This window comes from Aythya ferina (assembly GCF_964211825.1).
Source record: "Aythya ferina genome assembly, chromosome: 3".
Classification (NCBI taxonomy): domain Eukaryota; kingdom Metazoa; phylum Chordata; class Aves; order Anseriformes; family Anatidae; genus Aythya; species Aythya ferina.
The window spans coordinates 117855160-117869026 of NC_140298.1; the positions used below are offsets into that span (position 1 = coordinate 117855160).

A 13867-nucleotide genomic window follows, 5' to 3' on the forward strand; every position below is an offset into this window, starting at 1 on the left:
GCAGTTCTTGTTGAGGAAAAAGCCAAAACTGGAATGCTGGTGAAACTGCAGCCTCAAATCAGGGTGTTTTCACTTCACTGTTTGTTTTTCTTGTGTTATGTCTCACTCAGGCATTAAATGTTGTGATTTCTGTCTCTGAAACCACATTCTTTATTTTTTGTGGTCTTACACAGCTGCTCCAGAATGGCTTTATTTTGGGATGCAGGAGGAAGTTTTTCTCGGTCTGGACTTTGCCTTTTCAAAATTCTCTTAAATCATTCATCCAGTGTTTTCTGGCAATGTTTATTTTGCTTCATGTTCAACAACATTTTTTAAATATGCCTTACAACAAAAATATACTCTCTTCTTCCTTTTATGTGATGTAGTGCTATGTTTACTGTCTAGGACATTCTTCCCCATGCATCTCAGTGGGCCGTTGCAGCCTCTAAAATGGACCACTGTAGATCTAGACTGGGGAAGCAAAGTACCAAAATAGAGTAATTTGTACCTTGTCCAAGGTCATACAGAATATTTGCAGCAGAACCTGTGAAAGAGCTCATATTTCTAAGTCCCCACTCTTTGCCACATATTCATGACATGACTTTTTCCATTTAATTTTATGCTTACTGAGTATTTGCCCTCCAGAAGTACTCGCTTCTTCATTTTTCAATATCTGCCTAGATCCAATGCAGTCAATCTTGCAAAGTCTGGAGCAGCAACACGAGGAGGAGAAGAGATCTGCGCTTGAACGACAGAGACTGATGTATGAGCATGAGCTGGAGCAATTACGAAGGCGATTGTCACCGGAGAAGCAGCATTTCCGCAGCATGGACAGGTTCTCCTTTCATTCTCCCAGCGCTCAGCAGCGTCTAAGACAATGGGCAGAGGAGAGGTGGGTAATCAAATCTGGCTATCAGGAGTGTTCATTTAAAGTTCTTTGGTGCCAGTCAATTTTGCAAGACTTAAATCACATTGCACACCTCTTCCAGCTTTCCGAGAAGACTCCTGCAGGATGCTGGGGAGGACCGAGTGAAAATATTAATCTAAACACAATAAAACCATTAATTCTTGGGAAGATGAGAAAGGAGGAGTGTCTGTTTTGTTGTTAAGGAGAAACTCTGTCCTCACCAGCATTAAATATGAGTCTCTTCTGTGGATTCATGACAGCTGCTGGAAGGTTGTTTTTCCTTCTGACTTGTATCCATATGTCTGACCTGGGCAGGTTCTGGCAGCCAGAAGAGTGCAGAAAGAAAAGGGAGTAAAAGAATGGTAAAGGAATTTGATCCAAAACACTGCAAGAACTGTGTAACAACCACAGAGGGGCCACACTCCTCTCCCTCTTCCTAGACAATTGCACTGAGGGTAATTTCTTCTACCTCTAAATGGTCCTTGTCAATATTACTGTCAAAAAGAGCAGCTGCAGGAGGAAGATTAAACTCTCCCAAAAACAAGAAGCATGGCAAAGATGTTGTAATGAGAAAACAGAAAGCCAGTTTAAATAGCTTAAGAAGCATCTTCTGAAATAGAAAATACTTGAGGCAGTCTAACAAGGTGTTAGCTGTCTGTTTGGAACACTTTGTGGTTGGAGATTCCTGCACTGCACAGTTGTCTCTCTGATACACTTGCCTGGGAGGCCAGTGAGCAAGTGGGTCATGGTCTTTAAATAAGTCTTTCTCTATAAGACAGAACATCCACATCTGTGGTGGGAAAACTCTGGAATTAGCCACACAAGTGCTGACTGTTCAGCAGATGCATGGAGAAGTCTCTAAAGCTGGCAATATGCTAATGTTCGTACTGCTAAATTCATACAGATAATCTTTTTTTCCCCAGAGGAAATGCAATTTAATTTGTTGGATTTGTGTGTTAAATAGCTGAATGTCGACTCCTTTGCTGTCAAGTGATCTTGTGCTTCGCATTCAATTTCAATACCTAAATGCCATGATTTTTCCTGTCTCCCCTCCTCCCCCCAACAAATTGCCTTCTTTTAGAGAAGAAATGTTGACCCACAGCCTGAGAAAGCTGCGAGAGCAGATTGTTAAAGCCAATTTGTATGTGAGAGAAGCCAATTTTATTGGAGAGGAATTGGACAAGAGAACAGAGTATAAAGTCACCCTCCAGATCCCAGCTTCCAGCCTTAATGCTAACAGTAAGGTAATGTAGCTGTAATGGAACTAAATCTTTGCTCACTGCGTTTGCCCCTCAGGGTTCATACTTGTCTTGTTCTGACTGTGATGGTTCAGACAGTTTGCCATTGTATTCATGTGCATTAAACATGGCTGAGTTAGAGCTAGCTAAGTTTTTATCTTATTTAGTTACTGTGAAAGTGTTATAATATGCTAATTTACTGATAAATGTTACAGTGAAAATCCTTTCCACTGATGTTGAAGTTCTCATTTGCTTCTGCTGCAGAGTGATAAAATCCATGTAGATTAGGTAACACCTACCTCACCTGTTTGCCATCGCTTTATAGGCATTTGCCTTTCCATCATGCTAGTGAGGTGAGAAAATGCTGTCGTCCCCATTGTACAGGGAGAAGCTGGAGCAGAGAGGATTTGGATGATTTCTTCCAGACATCTTAGAAATTTTGAAAGGAGGGAACTGAACCCAGACTTCCTTGTTGCAAGCGGGCTACCTAAGTTGTCTTATCCTTTCTGTTCTGGAGGTCAGCTCAAAATCTTAGTGCTAGTAAAGCTGTCATTAGTTCAGTAGATGTATTTTATCCCAGGACTAGAATTCTTATCAGTTGCTTTAGAAATGTCTCTCGTTTACTTGTTTTTGTTGCAGTCATCTGGCATATCTAGAAACAAGGTGGTAAAGAGTATTAAATATTTGCAGGAGTTGAAAAGTTGCAGAAAGTATAACCTTAGCTAGAACTCTAAGCTGCTGTAAATTGAGAATATTTGTGAAATGCTTAAATGTTCCTATTTATAACATCTATGTGAGGTGAGGATCCACGGAAACTACAGCCCGTGGGATGAGATGCTGCAGTTAAACTGAACATGAGTGTACTGTGACAGCCAAACAATCTGTCACGCTTGCTTTGTTGATTAAGCTGGAATAAAAAAAAAAAAAAGAAATCCCAACTATTTGCAGAGATGCTCCCAGTTTTCAGTTGCTTTAAAACTGTTTTACATTGTTGTGACACTGGTTCTGCATTAATGTCTCTTTAATTGTTTCTCAGAGAGGTGCAATTCTCAGTGAGCCTGCCATTCAGGTGAGAAGGAAAGGGAAAGGCAAACAGATTTGGTCACTGGAGAAGCTGGAGAATCGCCTAGTAGATATGAGGGATCTTTACCAGGAGTGGAAAGACTGTGAGGAAGACAACCCAGTAAGTAAAAATTACTCCAGTTCCATACCAATGGAAATACATTCCTATTAATTTTTTTGTTTAAGTCGATGTGAGAAAGTCTTCTGGTTCAGGAGGAGTGGTGGTAGAGAGAGGGAGGGAAAAGACAAAGAGGTAACAGTTTTCCTGAGCCTTTGTTTTTCCTGAAGCAATATTCAGTATTCCATCAACCCTTATCTCTTCACTTTGATGCTTGTTTGCACACAGAGCTCAATGCAGTAAGTAAACACAAAGGAGTTGGGGTTCAGGCTGACTTCTCTGGATCTGACACTGTTAAAGAGAACTTGCTGAGGACAGGCCTTTTGCTCCATGCAAAGTAAAAATCAAGTTTCCATTCTTCTTGTGACCTAATCTGGCCTCTTGCTTCTGCCCCTTTTTCTTTTGTTGGGCTAATTTTGTGAAACTTTTAAAACTGTTGTGAAAACTTTGTTTTTCTTACATTATTCTGATTTTGGTTGAAGGTGATGAGAGCTTACTTCAGACGAGCTGATCCATTCTATGATGAGCAGGAGAACCACAGCCTTATCGGAGTAGCCAATGTTTTTCTTGAGTGCCTGTTCTACGATGTGAAGCTACAATACGCTGTTCCAATCATCAATCAGAAGGGAGAGGTTTGTTATTCTTCTATAATCTATCCTTACTCAACTGTTTAATTACAGCCTGTGGATCTTAATACCAGTAAATTATAGATACTTTCCAGTTTCGTGTGCTCACAATTTGGGATTATGCAAAACCCACAATACCTTATTAGAGTTGTTTAGGCTCCAAATCACAGTGTAGTGCCTGTGAAAGGAGAAAGCAACCCAAAATACTTGGTAGAACCAGCATGAGATACAGCTCTACTGCCTTTCACTGATTGTCATCTTATAGACTCTTAAATACCATAAGAAAAAATTCAAAGGCAGCTAGAGCATACATACTCTGTGCACTCTCTGCCTCCCATGCACTTTGCAGACTCTCTAGAGACTGATGGGACGGTGAGTGAGATTGCAGCATGCTGTTCCCAAAGTCACTCTTGGGAACAGTGATTTTTTTTAATTTTTAAATGCTTTTACAACAAAGGCTCTTCAGTCTTTGCTCCAATCATTCTTAGTCTGGCTGCATTTCTTAGTGCAACAAATGCATAGCACAAGACAATAGAAAGGAAGAAAATGTCTGCTGACAGACAGCAGTAGTTGTAGTTAACTGAAAGGGGTTGAATATGTCGCTGTTCTCTGGCAAACAAATAATTTGTACTCCTTTTTCATCAGGTATCCGGACGTCTCCATGTTGAAGTTGTTCGGGTGAGTGGAGAGATAGACGACAGGTTGGTTGGAGGTGAGGATAGTCCAGAGAATTCCAATGAGAATGACACTCAGGAAAGAAAACTTGTCTGCAGGGTAAGTTCCAGATATATCCCAGCCTCGTGAGTAACCTTCTCCCTTTTCATCCCATCTTAAAATAAAGAAGTCCCTGGTGTATTGGCTTCTGGACATCAGATACCTCCTTGTAACCTGGTGTGCAGTGTTCATTTCTAGTATTCAGCTACACAGGCAGAGTTGTTGGTAGACTACATAAAACTGTACTGGTATTTCATGATTTTAAAATTAAATAACAATAATAATAAAAAGCTGTGCCTTAGTGGTATGTACAGAGCTTAGTACTTTGGCTGTATTTGTTTTCATGGCTTTCTGTTATGTCCTGGGGTCCAGCATTTGTCCTGAAGCACTTCTGTGTGGTCTTTTCTCATAATATTTTGCTTCTTAAGTGGCTGAAATTATGCAAGAGAACTAGACGGTCTTTGTTCTCTTCAGTCTCCATGATTTATTTTTAAATCTGCAAAGTATTCATTAAACTATATTTATATGCATGCAATCTTACCCCAGACAGTTTTTGTGTATTCTTAGAAAACCTGGAAGACTTCTGTACCAGGACTGAAGCTGCAATATCTAAATCAAAAGCAGTCATGGAATCTGATAAACTCCCTTTGTTCTGTGAATGTCTCACTCTCTTATATTTTGTGAAATATATACAGATGTGTTTATTAATAATAAACAATAAGTTAGCAAGAAGGATCTACTACAAATTCTGAGTGGTAGTAAAATGTAAATAGGCCAAGCTCCAAACAAAAATAAAAAAGGGAGGCAAAAAGCACTAGAGGGAGTCAAACATAAACTTTGCTGGCTTCTGGACAGTACAAACAATTTGAGGGCAACAGTGCTTTTTTTTTTCCACTTGTTATCCTGTCCAGTAGAGCCCCACGTGCTTACAAGCTACACAAGGTGAAACATTCTCCTGAGGTCATGAGTGGTGCCTTACCAGAGGAGCCTAACTCAGTTGGTCTTAGTATGACAAATGGAGAATAGAAATGTATTACATTAAATGTTGTTAATATGATGGTTGTGTTTAGAACAGAAAGTGTATTCAAAACATTCTTTTTCTATTTGGCCTACATATTAAAAAAAAAAAAAAAAGAACAAGAAGAAGGTGGGGGACAAGGGTGACTTTTGTGTTGTCGGAGCTATTTTTTCTGTTATTTTTATCATCACATAAGGACAAGTAGTATCTTCAAACAAGGAATTTGCAGAATAAATGAGTCCACTTGGTAGAAGAATGTGATTTTTCTTGTATTATTAAATTATAATATTCAGTGCATCTCTGCATTAAAAGTAAACAAAATGGTTTAGTGTGTTTGTAAAATTCATCTTGCTGGTTTTTATTCCCAAGAAATTTGTGCTTGGTGACATCTAGTGGCGATGTTCAACTGATGAGCTCAAAATATTTTCTCCAGTGCATATCAATGCAGAAATGCACCACTTGTAAAACTTTTCCCTCCCCCCAATTTTTTCTTAGTTATCCTTTGCAGGAAAACAGAAAAACGTTTTTATAATAAAGGAGCTTTTTAAATCTATGAATACAATTTCATACTGATTAATAAGTTAGTTTCCTTTGCTTCTTGTCTCCTCTAGATCAAAATACTTCAGGCAACAGGCTTGCCCCAGCACCTCTCCAACTTTGTGTTCTGCAAATACACGTTCTGGGATCAGCTGGAGCCAGTTAACGTTGCACCCGAGGTGGATCCTTCCTTATCTCCCATCAGCAAGGAGCCGCGGTGCATGGTTGTCTTCGATCACTGCAATGTAATTTATTTTTGTCTGTTTTATTAATGAAACTGTAGCAGGCAAAGCAGATTCATGCTTGCATAACACTCTAAGTTGCTTATTTGCTCTCCTTATTATACTTCGTGGGGCTGATACCATTATGCCATTTTAGTAAGAACTTGAAACCTCTTTAGAGACCTTGTGCTCTACAGTTCACTTGTACAAAAATCACTGAAGATGATGAAGGGGATTAATGAAGGAAAGCAATCTGTTTGGCAAAGAGACTTATGTTAGTTTACTCAGAGTACAAATACAGCTGAGAGTGATTGGAAGTGGGATACCCATCTGGGTATATTTGATGTCTGTATCTGAGCTGATTACTTACTCTACACTGACACCAGCAAAGAGAAATCCCTGACCTAACTTCAACATCTACATTATGATGTAGATGTTGAAGTTAGGTCAGGTATCTTAGAACTGGTTATTTCTTTCTTTTGACTTTAGAACAACTAAATAAGTGTAGACATCTTCAGTAGAGATGTCTAAAGTCAGGTTAGATGAATCCCAGACAATCGTCTGAGTTCTCATGTTGTTCTTTCTCTCATCTGTTATTACACTGAGCAGTTTATTCCACTTACTTGTAAAGTAAATATCATGCCTTCTGAAGAGTTTTGAATTTGGTCCTAAATATTAAAATGTTTGATTATATTTTATTTTTTTATTTTTAAGATTGGATTAGGACTTGGAACAGCATGTGGTCATTTTTCAGCTTGTTACAGACTTTGATTTTCAGCCTGTTTTTTTTTGCCTTGCATCCTGATTTTGCAAATGGAGATGACAGTTCTTCCCTTCTTCTGTCTTGTGTCTGGGGCACTACATCTTTATATTAAAGTCAAGGCAGTAAGTCTCTAAGCCTAAGTCAGTGTTATGCGGTCACAGTCATTAACCAACTTGTCACTTGCAGGAGTTTTCTGTAAATATTTCTGAAGACTTCATGGAACATCTCTATGATGGTGCTTTGGCAATTGAAGTATATGGGCACAAGCAGAGTGGTGACCGCAAAAATCCAACCCTGTGGGATCTGGGAATAATTCAAGCCAAAACACGAAGCCTTCGTGACAGGTAAATACAGAAAGTAGGTCATTGGTTTAAAATTCTGAAGATCTCTGTCTGAATGGCCTAATTTTGAAGCAGTTTGTGATAAGTAGTCAAATTTTGAACTGAAGAAAACTGAGCAGATGTGTGAGACTATGTCTGTTAGACTATTATAAATAGACTACGGGGAAAATACCATCAGATGTGTCAATACGTTTTTAAAAAAGTGAAAGATGAGAATGCTCATCCGTGTTTCAAATTACAAGTGGTAAAACTCCAAACACTTGAAAGTCCCTTTTTTTTTAGGCAAACCCATGCACGTTAGTAGTGGTTTTATAAAGGATCAGAAAATAGCAAGCTGAATATTTTATGTCATATTGCTATGCTGGCCTGAGCCAGATAGAGGTATCAAGTCTAAACCATCAAGATGATTATTCTGACTGTACGATGATGTATTCAAGGTCAGACTCATGTTCATTCTTGGCCATGAAGCATTATCACAGTAATGCTTCCGTTGGAAGAGCTGTAGTACTAATTACTTCAACTGGAGTAAATATACAACAGTAGACTAATTCAGGCTGAAGGAGGTTGTTTTTTTTTTTTTTTTTGCTGGCATCCATTTGTTATGCCCAAAGTAAGCTTAGTAGCATTTTCCTAAATGTAAGTCGTTTTGCCTCTCCTATTTCAGAAGACAGCTCTGCCCCTTAATTTATTGGCAGTTATTTCTCTTTTATTTCCAGCCTGAGATTGTGTTGAACATATTGAGTATTAAGCCATATATGGAGAAATTTAAATGAAAAATCAGGAAGGTATGGCAAACAGAAGCTGTAAAAGGGGTGTTATAAAATAGTGAGTTACATTTGGTAGCTGAGTAGTAACTCTTTCCTTCTTAATTTTGAGCTACTAAGAAGTGCCCGTAAGAATTTAAGCTCTTGGAAAAACTTGAGGGAAGCCAGTAGTATGATGACATTCAGGAAAGTGCTTTCAATCTCAAAAGCTTGTGAAACGATGTCATTTTTTCATTCCACTGTCTTCTGTATGGATTTGATTTTACTGAAAACACCGGCCTTCTGTTGCAGTAGTTGAGACGAGAGCTTAAATATTAGAATCTAGGGGAATTGGTTTTTGTATTACAACTAAGAAAAGGCTTATTTCTGATGTTTGACTACAAGGGTTGTCAGTAAAATTTATAAGCACTGCACAACTAATAACCCTGGGTGGTCACAAATGGCATCTACAGAAGTGTTCTTTCACTTCTTCAATCTGCAGTCTGGGCCAGGGATTGGCTTTTTCTTTCCTTCTCTCCTTTTTTTTCCTTCTCTCCTTTTCTTTCCTTCTCTCCTTTTCTTTTGGTTTCAAAAAGGAAAAGACAAAAGAAACAGCATTTGATGTGTTTTGCAGGTGGAGTGAAGTAACCCGAAAAGTCGAACTCTGGGTTCAAATTCTAGAGCTGAATGAGAATGGGGAGTATTGCCCAGTTGAGGTGACTCCTGCCAAGGATGTATGCACAGGAGGCATCTTTCAGCTCAGACAGGTACAGTGGCATGTGCAGGATTTCAGCTGTGGGAAGAGGCTGCAGGAAGCTTAAGAAGCCTCTGGGTCTTTTTTATGGCAGAGGGATGGTGTCCAAGGAACTGTCAAGCTTAGACACAAAATATGGTCTTGTGTGAGTGGAGTCCTTCTGTGTTTAGTGAAACTCCCAGTCTGCGCAAATTCTCAAGTAAAGATGATCAAAGGGCTACCTGTAATCTTTTTACTATGTTCTGTTACCTGTTCTGTGGTGGTGTCTGGTAGAAACTGAACTTTTTTTTTTTTTAAGAGGTCCAGAAATCCCCCTTCTTTGATCTTTGCAGCCAACTACTCCTTTTCCTTTGAATTCTACAGGCATTAAATTGTTAATGCTTAACTGAGCACTTAACATTTTCAGTGACAAGTTATTGCCAAGATAACACTCGGAATTAGTAAAGGTTAGATACAGGCTGCACCTCTGAACTCCTCAACTCCTTTGGTTTTGTTCCTATGTATTTTCCTAAGGAACAGTTCCTTTGCTGCATTGATAGCATCAGCAGGTGGGTAAGAATTTTCAGTCAAGGAAACCAGAGTGAGGAAAAATTCTCTTAAACAACTCCAGTAGCTCACCAAATTAGATTTTTCTTTCCTCTTCTATAGGTGGGGAAGAGATCCTACTTTCTGCCTTCAGAAGTACTAAAAATATGATCCTCTAATTGTATGTTTTGAAAATCCTCTAGAAAAAGTAAACTGAGTGGCTGAATGATGATTTTTTTTCCCCCGTGAATACCTAAATCCTGTAAAAATAAATCCTTGCAATAGAAAGGTCATTGAGATTGCAGTACTCACCACTTTGTTCTTCATATGATAATAAAATGTTGCTTGCAAATGACTGCCAGTAGAGGTCTCTCTGTCATTAAGTTTTCAGCATTTCATACCTTTTCTTTTTTTTCCCCCTCAAGTATTTCAAATTGTTCTTTTGGGCAGGGACAATCTCGAAGAATTCAGGTTGAAGTGAGATCTGTACAGGAATCCGGGACCTTACCACTGATGGAGGAATCGATTCTATCTGTTGGAATTGGTTGTGTTCAAATAAAACATGCCAAGTCACAAAAAGTGCCTGAAAATTATCAGGTGAGTCTGAATATTTCTTAGCAGCAACCCCCATTTCCAAGTCACATGAATCCATTAAATGATGTCCCAGGTTCACTGCAATTGGAAGCAATTTCATTGGTTTCAAGTTTTTGGTGTATTTGCGTTGAGTAGGGGGATGATGAGGGGAGGGCATTACTGAACCTACTACATAAGCATGTAAAGCAACAAGAAAAAATGTCAAAATTGCTTCGATGGTGGTATTATGGATTATGCAGGATATTCTAAATCCAAATATTTCAACAAGTGTTGTGGAAGATCTTCCTCTTAATCAAAAATCATTTTCCATGACAAAAGTAATATTTGTAATGCTACTCTTCTGGAGAGTTTCCTATCCTTAAAAGCAGCACAGCTTTCACACACTATTCAAAGAAGGAAAGAAAAAAGTCCGAATTCCTAAAATTCTTTTGGAGTTTGTCCAGTAGATTTTGCTTCAAATATTACATAGAGCAGTGATTTTAAGTAAGTATTCAAGTTACAGTGAATCAATGGAACGTATATTCAAATAGTGTGTGTTACAAACATCAGAGTTGTGGGCCCATATTAGAAGTTGGCCATTTTCTGATGACCTCAGAAGCACTGCATCTCATCGTGAAGTGCAAATATACTGATCTGGTTGGAGGGAGCATGCTTGACCTAGTGCTTATCTGATGGCTTATGATGATGGCATACTGGCTCATTTGCCCTGTTTTAGAAGCTTGTCTTCTTGTGGTGCTCCTACCTGTTTCTAGTGCAGTGCTGCTTCTTCCCTAGCAGCTAAATTAAATAAAATTCAGTCACTCAGAGCTAGCAAGCCAAAATCTAGTGCAACAGAACAATCAAGGCTGTGGATTTGCTTGATTAGCTGCCCTGCTTGAGGTAAGGCCAGCTAAAAGCCAAGTAGATTGGGACATCTCCCAGCTTTCCATAATGTTTACCCTGTTGACAGAGTATGATTCAGTGTGTGTCAGCTCCTCCTTTTTGCTTAACCAGAATTGTTTTTCCCTTTGTGAGGTCTGAAGTAGTTGGCTTTTTTGTTGTCTCCTAACCTCAGCAATCCTTTGCCTCTTGCGTGCCATTAAAGGGATTTTTTTCCACTTTTGCAGAAATCTCGCTTTTTAGAATATCCTAGGCAGATTATTGCTTTTATTTCCCCATTATGCCTATGATTGTGACTCTGCCTGCAAGTTTCCTAGCTGTTCTCCCATCACAGCAGTTCCTGATACCCATTTCCTATCCAGGAAGGATTTTTTTTCTTTCCTACTTCTGAGCTGAGCAAGTCTTTTAAGATTCTTCTCTCCTGAGTCAGAACAATTATTTCTGGCAAATTTGACTTGAAAGCTGTGACTGTTATGCACCCAACACATACACATGCCATTTACCCAGTTTTATAAGGGAACAAGTCCCAGGTGAGCATCCTGTCTGTCTCACCCTGTTTCTTCCCCATCGGACTTCTGAGCTGCTGGCAAGTTTCAGCCGTATCAGGCAGAGCTGGCAGTGCACATAATAATCAATTCTTTCAAGAAGAAAGACTTAAGCTCCCCTTGAGGGAGAGACTACTGAGCTCGCTCTGATACTGATAACCCACATGGGAAAGAGCTATTGAAAAACATGTTTTATTAGTTCTGCTGCTTACAATAGCCCTCTGACTCGAACATCTGGATTTTTAGTCCCCTTATTAGCATTTCTTTATCTCCAGTCAATCACTATCTGTGGAATGTGAAAGATTTTCTAAAGGACTTGAACTAAGAAAATGCTTCTTTCTATATGGCTTTTTAATTTCAGCTTAGCTAAGTTTTTGCTTTCATTACGAAGATACAAAAGTAGGCTCCAGTGGCTTGGTATTACTTAAATAGATGAGTAATCGCTCAGGATTGGAGTCCTTGCTGCTTTCCCATTCTCCGTGCAGGAGTTGCACTTGTTCTTACTCTCTGTGCGAATGGTTCTGATGCATGTCAAGAAAGGTGGTGTCTCCCATCAGAAGATGATGGGAATCAAAACATCTAAGGTCTCACATTGTGGCTGCTGGTGTGGCAGACAGTTATTCAACCTCCCAAACAATTGGCTTAAATGTTTACATTTTCTCCTCTAAATGCTATAGCAAGCTTGCCTTTAATTCTTTGTGTTAGACTTTGATTTCCAGTGATTTCCAACATAAATATTTAACTTCTGCAGGTAAACCAGCAGATTTTTACTTTTCTGTCCAGGATCAACAGGTTTCAAGTTGTTTCACTTTAGCACGTCTCTTTCTAAGAGCAATTTCAATATTTCACTTTCTTCCAATTATGATAAATTCGAATAACTTTATTTCAGTGAAATTCTGTAATTCTTTTTCAGTTGGATTGTTTTAGTTTGTGTTTAGACCAGCAGATAGCAGCAAATCTTTGGGATGTCGTTCTGTTTTAATTCTGTGGCCTCACCATTGCTAAGCTCAGACTTTCACAGGAGACTGTTAATATTACTTAAATTAGTAGCACTTTTTGCATTAAACATTTCCTGCTGTCAAAAAAATTAATAGCATGATTTTGCATCTTTTGGCCTAGGAAGAAGAGGATGAAATGGACAGTTACCAGGTAAAAATAATTTCTTATTATAAATTCAGATATTCTCAGTATAAGACATGATAGAAGAGGAACAGGATTTTATCTTTGCTGTGTCTTTGCTGCATGTAAAGAGCCTTTCCTCCGAAGAGACTAAAAACTTGAGAATTGCATAGATCGTTATGTTATGAAGCCGTACGGTGGATTAGAAAGGTAGAAGGTAAAGAACAAGACACCTTTAACCACATTTCCAAAACAAGATCCAATTGTGTTTCCTTTTCTGTTTCGAGAGAAGCAGTCTTCTTTTTTGACAAGCTGTGGTTAGACTGAGATTGTCTGCATTAAGAACAAGATTAGGCACAGTGGCGTTGAAGATGCAGTCAAAATACTCCATGCTGTTTCATATTACGAATGTGCTATTTATGAGACCTGGAATATAGTGTAATCAACCCTTGGGCCAGCAAGGGGGATTCTGTTCCTAAGGCCCTAAGATGGCAGGGAAAAAACTACCTGAAATCAGCCCAGTGATTTTTGTTTAATGTATGTAACGCCACTGTAACGTGAGCCTTACGGGAGAACTGATGAGGTACAGTATCTGCGATATATTTTTCATCTTCTTGTGAATAACTTTAACAAAAGCACATCATCATCATTGTAAATCTCAACTTCGTATAATGTGAGCGACAAGAGATTTAGGTTTAATGCTTCCTGACAGGTTCCAGCATAATTGTAGGGGTCTGCAGGTGAGCAATGCAAACGTAGTTTATAGTCTTGCAGCCACCCGTTTTCCTTGACAAAGTGTTTGTTGTAGTTTGACGTGGAATGAAACTGAACTGCTATTGCCATGAAAGACGCTTCCCTGAAGGCATCCCAGAGCGGGTAGCTCATCGTTGTGGCACTCAACATACAGCGTGCAGAGTATCATGCATCATTTCAGAGCATTTCTGCACCACAGACAAATGGACTCAATGTTCTTGCGGATGCAGAGGTGTTTTTTGAAGGACATGGGCACTTAAAAATACGTGAAAAGGCTCAGGCACAAATGCCCTAACTGGGGATAATGGCATGATATGGGGTTAGGAGCAGATTCCTAATGTAAGGCTGCTAAACACTGAGCATGAATGGTGAGCTGTGAATATGGACAGGGGGTTCCAGCTTTGCCACAAGTTAATGGTTAGTCAGTTTTA

General features: G+C 39.1%; 1 protein-coding gene across 2 annotated transcripts in view; it reads left to right on the top strand.

Annotated features, from left to right (window-relative positions):
- The window catches only part of KIF13B (kinesin family member 13B), a 119573-nt gene that overhangs the window by 68367 nt on the left and 37339 nt on the right, over positions 1-13867 (top strand). For both annotated transcript variants that reach the window (XM_084513954.1, XM_084513955.1), the window contains exons 17-26: positions 661-871; positions 1968-2130; positions 3161-3307; positions 3787-3936; positions 4576-4704; positions 6274-6444; positions 7370-7527; positions 8902-9034; positions 9997-10143; positions 12684-12713. In XM_084513954.1, coding sequence (XP_084370080.1) covers positions 661-871; positions 1968-2130; positions 3161-3307; positions 3787-3936; positions 4576-4704; positions 6274-6444; positions 7370-7527; positions 8902-9034; positions 9997-10143; positions 12684-12713 — 1439 coding nt within the window. The remainder of the gene's footprint in view (positions 1-660; positions 872-1967; positions 2131-3160; positions 3308-3786; positions 3937-4575; positions 4705-6273; positions 6445-7369; positions 7528-8901; positions 9035-9996; positions 10144-12683; positions 12714-13867) is intronic.